At 45.2% G+C, this 13,300-nt stretch overlaps 1 protein-coding gene across 8 annotated transcripts in view; it reads right to left on the minus strand.

The window, feature by feature from the left end:
• The window catches only part of DNAH6 (dynein axonemal heavy chain 6), a 353,767-nt gene that overhangs the window by 154,537 nt on the left and 185,930 nt on the right, over positions 1–13,300 (minus strand). For all 8 annotated transcript variants that reach the window (XR_008315406.1, XR_008315407.1, XM_053291993.1 and 5 more), the window contains 2 exons: positions 8,512–8,666; positions 1,691–1,922 (listed from right to left, as the gene is read on the minus strand). Coding sequence is in view for 6 of the 8 variants with exons in the window: in XM_053291993.1 (XP_053147968.1) it covers positions 1,691–1,922; positions 8,512–8,666 (387 nt within the window). In the remaining 2 variants the exon portion in view is untranslated. The remainder of the gene's footprint in view (positions 1–1,690; positions 1,923–8,511; positions 8,667–13,300) is intronic.

Consider the following 13,300-nt stretch of genomic DNA (forward strand, 5'->3'; position numbering starts at 1 on the left):
ATCTGGTGGGCCACTGTGTGAAACAGGATGCTGGACTAGATGGGCCTTGGGCCTGATCCAGTAGGGCTGTTCTTATGTACAATCTAAATGTGGAATACCACTTTAGCTTCTGCAAACAACAACAAATATTTATATACCATTTTTCAACAAAAGTTTTCAAAGCGGTTTACATAAGGAAATAATAAATAAGATGGACACTGACCAGTAGTACACAAATCTGCATCTCCATACAATGGGCTTATCTTTATTTTTTTAGCTGCTGATCCATGACTTAGTAGTGTGAAGCAGTGATCTTTGAAAGTTTTAATATCAATGCTCATTTTGCTTTTCATTCCAGCAGCATATGAGGATAATATCAATGCTCATAATAATATCAATGCTCATTTTGCTTTTCATATCCAGCAGCATATCATGTGCAACCTAACCCCTAGGCTAGGGATGCCCAGCCTGGGTTAGGCTGCACGTGAGAACTGTTGGGATTGGCTCTGATCCTGGCAGGCCAGTGCTGCCTAGCCCAGCTTTTTAGTCCGACTGCTAGGTGAGCTTTAGGGAGCGAGTGCTTGTGTGCTATTTGCTCATGTGAGCCGGGCTGATTCCAGCCTGGCCGCACACAGAAATGGGGACCTAGAGCGCCGGTCTCTTGAGGGAATCCCTCAATGCATTGTGCATGTTATGCAGTGCATTGTGGGACTGATGGAGGCCAGGACAATGAGCAGCCTCAGATAGACCTGCCCTGCTCCGCGCTGCATGGAGCAGGGCGGATCGTGTTGGAGTGTGCTCCGTGCTCCCACCAAGCAACGAACAATTGTTGGGGGGAGATGAGGTTTAGAAGCCTTCTACCCGCCAGGTATGTCATGTGAATGTCCCCTACATTTGCTGCCATCTCTCTCTTACTATTTGGTTTGAGAACAGCAAAAGTTGTATACTGAAGGCTGCAAAAACATCTGTTTATTCTGAACCTCTTTCACTGAGTATTTTTTATTTTTAGTGCATCTTTTTGCAATTGTCCTAAGGAGCCAAACACATTTTACATAATCATTCTGTCTACAATTAGTCGCACCTACATTCTGCCTTTTACACTGGCCAATTCTGGTGGTAAGGGACCAGCAGTTCCATATATATGCAGCAGGTCTTCCTATGTTTATTTGGAATAAATGTCTTTATATCAAAAATTCATATGCCTTGCCTCTCTTTGAGCCATATTTACTTTTGGTCTCTACTTTGTATTTTATTCTTGTTTTCAAATAAAATATCATATGCAGAAGCGTTTCTCTTATTGTGTTCCATCTATTATTCATTTAATTGAAAGTACATTTTTAGGTTCTAAAAGAAGGCATATAGTTCAGTGGTACAGCACATACTTTCTATGCAGAAGGTCCCAGGATCAATCCCAACCAAATCCAGTTTTTGAAATGATTTCAGGTAGTGGTGCTAGAAAAGAATATATCTATGACACATTAACAAGGCAGCTTAGAGTGTGAAAATACTAAATCTAAAAATATTAATTAAAACATTACTAAAAATGTTCACTTGCTTTCCTATAAATCATTTACTCTTTCTCCAACTTTTGAATTTATTTAATGAAGCATTTTGGTTGTATAAATAATATTGTATAGATCAACTAGCATTTTATTACATAGATATCATTTCAGCAGCAAATGAATGTCATTTTTATTTCAGTTGTTCATACCTGCGTGTCTGTGAAAAGGAAAACCATATCTTTATCTTCCACCCCTGCCATTTTATATAGCTTTCTAAGGTCTTCATGAAAAGTATCATAATTATAACCACGGCTTAGTTCTATTTGAAAGCATTTGTAGCCACAAATATGAGAGGCAAGTCGAGTAAGAGACTGCTTGCCTGTGCCTCCAACACCAACAAGTAGGGCATTTCCTCTTTCCTGGCGAATCATCCGAGCAATTCTATGGGGAAAATTGAACATAAGCTTAGAGAGGTTAAAATTCATTAAGAGTATTGCCAGATGGCAACTTATACCACCTTGATTTCTGGTTCCTATAGGCAATGATGCTGGATGGCCAGACAACACAGAGCCCTTACTGCATTTTTTGCTGATGAATAGCCACCCAACCCATGAGAGATGCTGTAATTTGTATTATGAAGCTTGACAGCTGAGAAATATTGTGGGAATGGTAGTCAGTATAGAATTGATGTTATAATTCTTCTTGGAACGCCATGGTGAATTTGAAAAAACAGATTAAAAGTTTACCATTTCATGCTGACCTTATTAAAAAAATCATTAATTCTACTTTTGATCCATTTTTAAAGTCAACTATGGGGATTTGATGGCAGTCTTGCCTACCCCCCTCCATTTCTCCACTTATTGGTTGTAGACCATCCTTTATGTGCAGGAATATTTGCAGGGTATAATATGGTAAAGGATAATTGGTTCAGAGTGAGAGATATGTATCATAATGGTACATTAGTTTACTTGGAGCAGATATAACAAAAAATTCAGATTTCAATCTTACTTGCCTACATTTGCTACAACTGTGTTCTTTTTTGTCTTCTCAACAAAATATCCAAGCAGCCCAAAAACAACTTACTAAACCTGAAAAATATTAGATATTGATACATCAACTAAAGGGCTAACGTCTAGGGATGTGCGAATCGATTTGTATTTGAATTGATTCTACTCAAATCTGGTTGATTCAAGCGATTTGAATTTGAATTGAATCACCCCTAAAAGATGACCCCTAAAAGCAACGATTTGATTTGAAGTAGAATTGAATCAGCCCAATTGAGATTGATTCAACCTGTACTGAATGGGGGGAGGAGGGGGAGGATAGACTCCTTTTAGCCTTTAAAAACAACAACACACAAACACACACAAAGAGATGCCAGGTTGCCTGTAAATACATTTACAGGAAACACCTTCAGATTCCTGAGAGCTAGTATTGCTCTCATAGTCCTACTCGGGAGGAGCAGAGAGTCCTGGGCCAAGGGTGAACCCATAGGGGAGCCTAGTTTGCCCACTACTGAAACAGGAAGCTCTGCTGGAAATACGGACAGGCAAAGCAGCCTGTTGTAGCATAGGAGCTGAAGAGGGCAGGTCGCATCGTGCAGTTCAATCCTGAGGGGAGCGTTTCCAGCTTCTCTGAGGTAGGGATAGACATCTGTACTATCTCCCAGGCAGATTTTGCCACCTTAGAAATGACTGGCAGCATAGGGAGGTAAACAGGCTGGAGTCCAGAAGCTTTTTTCATAAAATTATAGACCAGATCGTCCAGATTTGGATTTTTATGTCCTAAGACCAGTCCTAGAACCTACGCCATCTCAGAAATTTGCTGATGGTACAACTCCAGCTCCTCTGTCAGGAAAACAGATAGAGGCGCCAATACATCCTGGCTAGGGTCTGGCATTCCACCATCCTCGGTCGAATCAGAGGCATAACTGTCCTCATCCGAGGCATCCGAGGACTCAGAATAGTCAGCCAGCGGGTGAGCAGCACTCTGTGTTCCGCTATGAGATGATTTGTCTCCTGAGGCAGGCACTGCCTTACCCTCTGGTCTTGTAGTCAAGGCCTGAGTCGCTTGCGTGGTTGTGCACGATAGCAATGGTGGGAAACTCACTTGAATAGACACTGTTCTTGCTGCCGGCCTTGGTAGTGGAAATCCAGCCATTTGGACTGAAGAGTCTTTAACTGGCTGTGTTTCAGGCTGTCTCTCAGGCGTCACCTGTGTCATGGTATGTGCCCGCCACTGCTTCCGAAGTTGCCATTCCTTGAACAGCAAATATTCTTTGGGCAACAAGGATTGTCCTCGCACCCCGTGGGCTAGCAAGCCCGGTGTCTTGGCAGGGCTCACAAACGATGCCAAGGGGGTCTTTGGTATTGAAGGAATCAGGTGATCCTTGACATTGTCATCAACGTTGAAGCCAGAATGCAAGAAGCCCCTGAAGGTTGAAGTCGATGGGATTGTTTCCTCAGACTGAAGAAATCAAACCACATGATGATCCAGGTCTGAGGTCTCGTCGGGGCTCTCAATGGACTCTCAGTATCTACATCCATATCGACGTCGACATCCTCATCGATGTTGATGACAGTCTCTGACACCCTTAAAAGTGCCTCAATGCTCTCAACGTCAATGACAGTCTCCAACACCCTGAAAGGCACCCCAGTGCTCTCTGCGGGATCTTCAATCTGCCTCAAGGGCTCTGCCGTGGCACTCTCTGGGGTTGAAGGCAAGGGAGCCATCTTTCTTGGTGTTGTCTTTCCCATTGGCCCTGATGCTGAAGCCGTCAATGTTGAAGTCTTTGGATGAGCAGGCTTCCCCAACAATTTCTTTCCAGCTGGTCTCCAGAGTGTGCTGTCAGCACCAAGGAGGCTCTCTCTCACGCGCGGTGGCCATGTTTGTGTGATTCTTTTTCAAGCCTCAAAATCAAGACCAAGCACGGTGTCGACGGGGACAGCTCTGGCATCAGCACCAGGGAGATCACTCCATGTCGCGGCCGCAACTGTTGCAGGCCTATTGGGGGTGCAGTAGCCTCTGTAGCCGGGCTATGGTGCTGTTTCTTGTGCTTCTTTGGAGGTGGAACATCCGAAGGTGGCTTACTTTTCCACTTGCGGCTCTACTGTGGGGCGTCTGGCAGTCTGAAGCAGGCCTCATGGCTTGAGGTTGAAGGTGGCTGCTCTGACACTGGGAGTTTTGACTGTGATTGTGTGGCAGCTCCCGGAGCAGGCTTAGAAGTTGACAGCGATGGGCGAAGCGCGTTCTCCATTAAGGTGACTTTTAAGCATGCCGATCTATTTTTCAGGGTCTGTTTGGAGAAGCCTGAGCAAATGTCACAAGCCACCGCCGTATGCCCTTCCCCTAGGCACAACAGACAGAGTTGGTGGCCATCTGTTGAGGGGAGTTTGCCCTTGCACTTCTTAAAGATGGCCTTTTCCCTGGGTTTTCTACTCATGGGAAAGGGGAATATTAAGAGTTGTCAGAAGCAGTCCTTGGTCTAACTGAATTATCCCATTAATAGCACCAAATAGCTAAACAAGCTGCCGCCGTTTTACCGTTCTGTTGACCTAAGCCCATGTTCCAATAATTGTTGTCTTCTTCTTCTACTTCTTCTTCTTCTTCAGGGGTAAAGGCAAAGAATAGTTGATTGGTCCGAGGTCAAGCCGATAGATGTATCAAAAATGAAATAGATCACTACTGAGGAGCTGAGAAACAAACTGAAGGTCTGAACGCTGAGGCGGTCATCAAGAAACCGAAGCGGAGACACCTAACTGCCACTATGAGTATGGAGGGGCATGTGCAGGAGGTGGTTGAGGATGTCACGAGGAGCTAACAAACTCTACTCGAAGCTAGTCTGCGCAGGCGCAGAACCCATATTTATGGATGCGGCTGGAATCACTATCCAGATCCTTTCTTCTTGGAAGTCATATGGCAATGCTGGGGAGCTGTAAAGGAGCATGAGTGGAAACGTTCCCTTGCCCTCAAATGCAGTGGGTCAAAGGCCCCTGGGGAGCTGCTATGTTCCAGGGGGTCCCTTGGGACATGGGATGCAGAAAAGTGGAAGCGTTCCTTTCAGGGCACAGCCGATGGGCAAACCGGCATTGAGGTGGAAGGGAAACCCATAGGAGTTTTGGGAATAGGCAGAGGCGAGCTGGGTTCATCAGTGTCATGTTCTTGGAACAAAGTGAAACCCTTGAAAGTGGAGCCCGAGGGTGTTGAATTTGCAGAGCCAAGTAGGTGCTCCAGTTCTTGTCGAAGTAGGTTTGCCAGTGCCAGAGAGTCCAAAGAAGGTGTAGCAGGCTGCAACAGCGAAAGGTGGAAAGGAGACAGGGCAGGTGTTGACTCATGGGAGATGACAATGTGCGAAGTTGCCTCCGAATGCACAAGCAAGAGACGAAAAGCAGTTGACTCGGTACCAAGAGAGGTCCACGCTGACATTGCTGCAGGCACCGTTGACGCCAGGGCCGATGTCCTCAATGTTAGTGAGAGCAAGTACCTCAGGCCCGAAGAGTTGATGTCAACATCAAAACAGTGAAAGGCTGTTCGCTTTGACAGGAGTCGAAGACAACGAATGCCTTGGAGCCAAAAGAGAAGGGGTCGATGCTGGTGGAGTAGGCACCAAGCACACTGATGTTGAAGAATGTCTCGGAGTGCTGAAGTCCCTCGATGCTGAAAGGGCTAGAACTGAAGCTCCCAGCGTTGGAGGAAGAAGATGGAGACCAAGGTGAAAACAAGGTGGTCAGCTGCGCTGAAGAAGGCAACAGAGTCTTAATGGTAGATGACAGTGATGACTTAGGTGTCAAATTCGGGGTTGAGTGTGACTTTGGCAAAGCAGAGAGCATCGAACTTGGTGTCGAGCATGAAGTGTGCTTCTCATGCTTCTTGTGTGGCTCTCCTGTAGATGAGCGGTGTTGGTCATGCTTATGTTTCTGGGAGTGCTCATGGCCTCTCTTAAAGGGCTTCTTAAAACCCGCACTTGAAGACGTGGTGGATGTCGACGGGGTCGGTGCTGCAGTGGACACCAACTGTGCTGAGAGGCTAGAGAGCGCAGATTTTGGCAGCAATGGTGGCCTCAGCCTCGGGGTCCCCGGACAGAATATCTTTATACATAGAGGCCTTCAGTCGTAACTCCCTGCTTAAACGGGTCTTTTTCTTAAATGACAAACAGACCTTGCAGGTACTGGTATTATAACTATCCCCCAAACATATGAGGCAGTTGATATAGCCATCAGAGGAGGGCATAGTGCCCCTGCAGGATGGACACCTTTTAAAACTTCTAGGAGGAGACATAGCCAAGTCCAAAAAAACTACTCAAGGTCAGCCTAATCATAGATAAATTGTCAAGTCCAGAAACACAGTCCAGAGAGCAGTTAAAAACAGTCCAAGATCAAACAATCCAACTAGAGCAGTAAATCCAAGAGACAGAAGAATAGTCAAAAACACAGTCCAGGTCAAAGCACAGAGAATTCGATAGAGAGTAGTCAGAAAACAGTCCAAGTAAAAATCAAGAAAACAGTCCAACTAACAATATTCACTTTTTCACAGGTACAAGGGAGCAGGAGCAGATCTTTCACGAGGCAGCACAAGCGGCAGATGAAAAGGAACTGAAGAGGGAGGCTCCCTACAGCTGGCGTTCTAGGCTCTGATATCACTACGCCTTAAAGCTCAGAAGAAAGCCTATACGGAACTATAGATTCTTCCACGGGCCTCCTGCACAGGCGCAGAAGACCCAGTTGTGAGGGACCATGGATCCCTACCACGTTGGATTTGATTTAAATCAAATTGATTTAAATCACAATTTAAATCACTAGTCAGTAAGACTAGATTTAAATCATGGTTTTTAACATGGTTTTTTACATAACTTGCTGGTATAATCTTAATATTTACAACCAGATGAAGGTTTCATTTTTAGTCCTCTTCTAGATAGAAAAATTGGCCAAAATAATCTTTCAGAAACCTCTGGAAGAGCATGACATTGTGAATGGATTAATAGAATTCATTTACCAAAAAATTTAAACATTGCATATGTACAAACTCATGCTACATAATTAAAAACTAAGCCTTATTTCATGATGAAAAACCTTTGGACTATAATGTATCTTAAATAGAAAACTACATTTAGATAGGTTCCCCCCCCCCCAAAAGCATTTTATTTAAAAATCTGATTTAAATTTAAAAATCTGATTTTAAAAAAACCAAAACCCAATTTAAATTAAAAAATCTGATTTTTTTTATTTTTTTAAAAAAATCATTGATTTTTATCCACCTTGATCCCTACAGAGATACTATAGTATACTGCGGCCCTCCAGCTGATTTTGGCCTACCACTCCCATCATCCCTGGCTACTAGCCACTGTGGCTAGGGATGATAGGAAATGTAGGCCAAAAACAGATGGAAGGCTGCAGTTGGATCCTTCCTGCTAGAGGCATATGTGTGTGCAGGTCCAATTCATGTGATAATGCATCACATGGACATTGTACGTCAGGGGTGTCCAACTGTGGCCCTCCAGCTGATTCTGGCCTACAACTCCCATCATCCCTAGCTACTGGCCACTGTGACTGGGGATGTTGGCAGTTGTAGGCCAAAAACAGCTGGAGAGCCACAACTGGACACCCCCCCCCCACTCTATGCAGAGGCATGTATGTGTGTAGGTCCGATTCATGTGATATTGGACATGAATATCACATGGATATTCAGGAGGCAGGGAATTTTATAAAAAAATTTAAAGGAGATACAAGGCTGAGCATGAAGTGTATAAAGTACCTTAGGTGTGTGAAGGTGGAAGGGTGCCCACTTCCCCATCACAGGAATTGGATCACTACACAATAAATACATGAACCAGGCCATAGGAGATAAGATTTAAATACCAATAATGAACTTCTTTGTGTAAACTATGTACCACATGACAATGTGTCTGCACTATGGAAAACTACTTATTTATGCTAAATATGTATACCCTTTGATATTTATTAATATATTTTTTAAAGTACAATAATGTATTGGTGTCATTAATATTAAATTAATGGCAGCATAACGGGTTTACCTTGAAACATGCTCGATGGCATCTTGGAAGAATACAAGCTTCACTTCTTTAGCAGTTGTTATGTTATAATCATCCAGATAGTCTTGTAAAACCCCCATAATTTTTTGTATATCAGTTAGCTCCTCGTATAAACGATCAGCTTTATCAGCTCCAGGCTAAAAAAATTATTGAGGACAGTAAAATTAATATGATCAAAAGAAATGGAAATATAATGAGATCCCAACAGATGCTAATGGCAAAAAATCCTTATCTTAATGGTTACAGGATACTGAATCAAAGCCAACAGAAATTCTAGCAAATTAAACATGTAAACATTTTGCAGTCTCTCTGGGAAGAATAATTCTTGGTCCTGGATATACTGGTTAATATTTAATATTGGAAGAATGGTCCATTCTTCTGCAGGTACAGCTGTACAGATGGTACTATTGGAATAAAACTCAATGGAGACCTCATTCATGACTGACCCCCAGCCATACACACATGGGAGCACTGCAGCGTGTTGACAATCATTTTCATAGGAGGAACATATGCACATTCTATATGTTCATCCATCCATCCCCAAGTCAGTTACTTATGCTCCAGAGCATGAGTATCTTATACACAAGGTCGAAAAGAGGAGAAGGCAGCTAGATACATATGTGAGGCAAACGTGACATCCTATTGAAAGTCATGAGCAATATGCCTTAGTGAGCTTATAGTCAAGAGCCAGCTGAGTGGAAGGAAAGAGGGCTTCTTAAAGCCTCTGAAGATCGATTGCAGCAAGTGTGAGTACTACCTGGAGATATATCATGCTCAAGGCTTTTTAGCCAATTGCATTTTTTAAACTGGTTCGTCTAATAGAATACTTACTTTATTTAAACGTCCCCTCAGATTATTATTTTTTTCTTTGAATGCTAGTAATCGGGGCATAGCAAGATTGGAGTGAGCCATGGGACAAAAAATGAAGATGAGCCCCTGCCCCCTGCCTTCTTCCTCGGAGAAATTCAAGGGGAAGAGCAAACAGCAAGCTGACACCCAACCCACGGGGCTCTCCTCCCTCAGAGGCCCATTGTACGTTTGTCCTTGGGCCCATTTGTCCCCCATTGTTTAAATGTAACTATGCCCCTGCTAGTAGGGGTGTGCACAAAAAAACAGGTTGCTTACGTGTAACAGATGATCTGGTAGTGGTTCCAGCATTCATAAATAGTGGGTTCTACGCCTGCGCAGATTAGCTTCAGGCAGAATTCGTTAGCTCCTCGCGACGCCAGCAACCACCTGTCGCACGTGACTGTAGTAGCCTCTAGTGGCGGTTGGGCGTCTCTGCAATAAGTTTCTTGATGGCCGACATGGCCGTACGATGCTTCTGTTACAGTGGCTTGTCATTTAGACTTGGGGACAGCAGGGAGGGCGTTATGAATGATGGAACCACTACCAGATCATCTGTTACAGGTAAGCAACCTGTTTATCTGGATAGTGGTTCCATCATCCATAAATAGTGGGTGAGTTGCGAGCTACCCAACTGGTGGTGGGCATAATCTGCCAGTCACTGTAACACCCTCTTTAAAACTGCCCGTCCAAAGTCAGCAGCCTTTGCTGCTCGTAGATCTATAGAGTAATGTTTCACAAACGTCTGATGTGATGACCACGTTGCTGCCGTGCAGATGTCAGCGAAACGAATGCCAGCCAAATGTGCTGCCGACGTGGCGTAAGCTCTAGTAGAGTGTGCTTTAATTGCTTTTGGGGGACTGACCCCCTGCTGGTCATATGCTAGTTTAATCAACTCCACCAACCAAAAGGAAAGTTTCTGTCGGGTTGGTAAACACCCCTTGAACTTCCCCTGTAGGTCTATGAACATTCGAGGTGTTTTACGTATAGCACTCGTGGCCTTCAAATAGAACAGACGAGCCCGTCGGATGTCTAGCGAATGCATCGCACGCTCGAGGGGAGATGTCGGATCCCTAAAAAAGGTAGGTAGTACAATATCGGCATTCAGATGAAAATCAGTCACAACTTTAGGCCAGAATTCAGGATCCAAGCGCATGACAACCCTTTCTGGATAGAATTTTGTATAGGGTTTGTCAATACGAAGTGCATGCAGTTCACTTACTCGTCTGGCGGAGGTTACTGCCACTAAGAACAGAGTTTTTAGGGTCAAGTGTTTTAGAGATGCCGTAGCTCAAATGGAGCCTCCGTCAGAGATGAAAGAACTAAGGAGAGGCTCCACTTCTCGGCCAGCTGTCACACTGGAGGATATTATTGAAGCCTCTTTAAAAGTCCTTACAATGTGGATGGGTAAAGACTGTCTTGCCGTACCATCCAGCGTGGTGCGCCGATATCGCTGCCATATGAACCTTAATAGACACGTTTGCTAGGCCGCTCTGCTTCAGAGTGGTCAGATAGAGAAGGACGGCTTTCAGACTTGCCTCCCTAGGGTTATAGCCTTTGGAGGCAGCATGTGCAACGAACCTACGCCATTTCGCCCTGTAGCTTCGTCTCGTGGACTGCTTATGGGTATTTAGGAGGATCTTCTTCAGAAGCCTATCCTCCACGCTGTGAGATTCAGTACAGACAGGTTGGGGTGTACCACCCTGCCTTGATCTTGAGTGACTAGATCTGCCCACTGAGGGAGTCTCCTGTAATTCCCTCTCGATAGTCTGAGTAGCTATGTGTACCATGGCTGTCCTGGCCACCATGGCGCAATCACTATTGCTCTCGTTTGGTTGTGTAGGAATTTGGCCACCACCCTGGGCAGTAAGGGCGTGGGTGGATAGGCATAAAACAGCTCCTGGCTCCAGAGATACTGAAAGGCATCGCCCTTGCTCCGTGGTCCGACTCCCATCCGGGAGCAATAATGCTTGCACTTGCTGTTCTCGGTGGTCACAAATAGGTCCACCCTTGGTCTGCCCCAAGCTTTGAATAGTTGATCCAGCACTTCTGGATGCAATTCCCATTCGTGCTGCTCCAACACTAGGTCTCTGCTCAGTGAGTCTGCTAGACAGTTCATGCTGCCTTTGATATGAATGGCCACGGGGTAAATCCCGAGCGGGATGCACCAGTGCCATAACTGCAGACTGAGATCACATAGAGACCTGGACACTGTTCCGCCCTGCTTGTTGACATATGCAATGGCTGTTGTATTGTCCATCTGTAACTGGACAGTTTTCCCAACAAGCTCTCCCTGAAAGGTGACCAGGGCTCTGAACGCAGCCATCAGTTCGAGGAAGTTGATGTGCAGAAGTCTCTCCTTTGGAGTCCATACTCCTTGAACTCTGTGGTGCAGCAAGTGTGCCCCCCAGCCGTGCATGGAGGCATCGGATGTCACTGTCAACGCGGGCTCCCTTGTGCGAAATCGAATGCCATTGAGCATATTCGACTACCAACTCAGCGAATCCAAAACTTTCCGTGGAAGAGTAACCCGCTTGGACTGAGGTTCGGATCTCAGCTTGTAGGCCCTTAGAAACCAGAGCTGTAGCTTGCGCATCCATAACCTCGTGTACAGGACTGTGGTAGTGCAGGACGCCATCAGACCCAACAGTACCTGTACTGTCTTTGCCTTTTGTATGGGATTCTCTTGACAACAGTAAATCAGGGCACGCAGACGGGAAAACCGAGCTACTGGGAGGAATGCCTTCTGGGCTGACATATCCAACTGCGCGCCAATGTACTGCAGGCACTTTGCTGGCTTGAGAAAGGATTTCTCCCAATTGATCTGCACTCCCAGGTTCTCCAGCACATTCGTCACCCTGTCTATGTGCCCCAGCAATTGTTCCTTTGTTTCGGCTGTCAGATGCCAATCATCCAAATACGGATATATGGACACACCCTGCACTCTGAGATGGGCTATTATCACTGCCACACATTTTGTGAACACTCTGGGGGCGGTGACTAGCCCGAACAGAAGTACATTGTATTGGTAAATCTCACTCCCCATGGTGAAGCGCAGATACTTGCGATGATGCTCCTGAATGCCTATGTGAAAGTACGCATCCTTTAAGTCGAGTGTTTCAATCCAGTTCTCCCCATGGAGAAGCGGTAGGATGGCTTGCAACGTTCTCATTCTGAATTTTTGTACCTCGATGTACTGATTCAGGCCTTGCAGATCCATTATAGGTCTTATGCCCCTGTCGCGCTTGGGGAGTTGGAAGTAACGAGAATAAAATCCTGTCCGACTGAAAGCCCACCTCACTGGTGATATCGCTCCCTTCAATAAGAGCTTCTGCACCTCCTCCCTCATTATCGGTGTCTCCGGAGTGTATTTCACTCCCAGGAATGGCGGGTATTCCTTGAATTCCAGCGCATATCCCGTCGAAACTATGTGCAGGACCCACTGATCTGATGTAATATGGGCATGGCTTGCCAGTTTGATGGTTATTCTGGCGGTATTCAAGGAGATGGTGTTCCTGGTACTCAAATGCTTGATATTGGTTAGATGAGGTACTTTGCTTGGTGTTGGTGGGCTCAGCGGCTGATCAAAGCTGCTGCTTCGCTTGTGGTGTTCTCTTATTTTGAGAAGTCTGATTTGCCCTATTCCTCGGGTAATAGGGTCGCCTGTTGTTACTGCCATAACGTTGGTAAGCTCGTTTGAAGTCTCTTCTATCAGAACGATTATAAGAGCCTTGACGAGTTTGATACTGTCCGTACTGATTATACTGATTGTAAGATCTGTTTTTTCCAGTATATCTGGAATTAGTGAAAGATCGAGCTGTAATCCGAGATTTCTTCCACTGCTCCATGTTGTCATCTGTCTTGTCAGAGAAGAGACCAGCACCATCAAATGGCAGTGTCTCAATCCAATCCTTCATGTCCTGTT

The sequence above is a fragment of the Hemicordylus capensis genome, chromosome 2 (assembly GCF_027244095.1).
Source record: "Hemicordylus capensis ecotype Gifberg chromosome 2, rHemCap1.1.pri, whole genome shotgun sequence".
Classification (NCBI taxonomy): Eukaryota; Metazoa; Chordata; class Lepidosauria; order Squamata; family Cordylidae; genus Hemicordylus; species Hemicordylus capensis.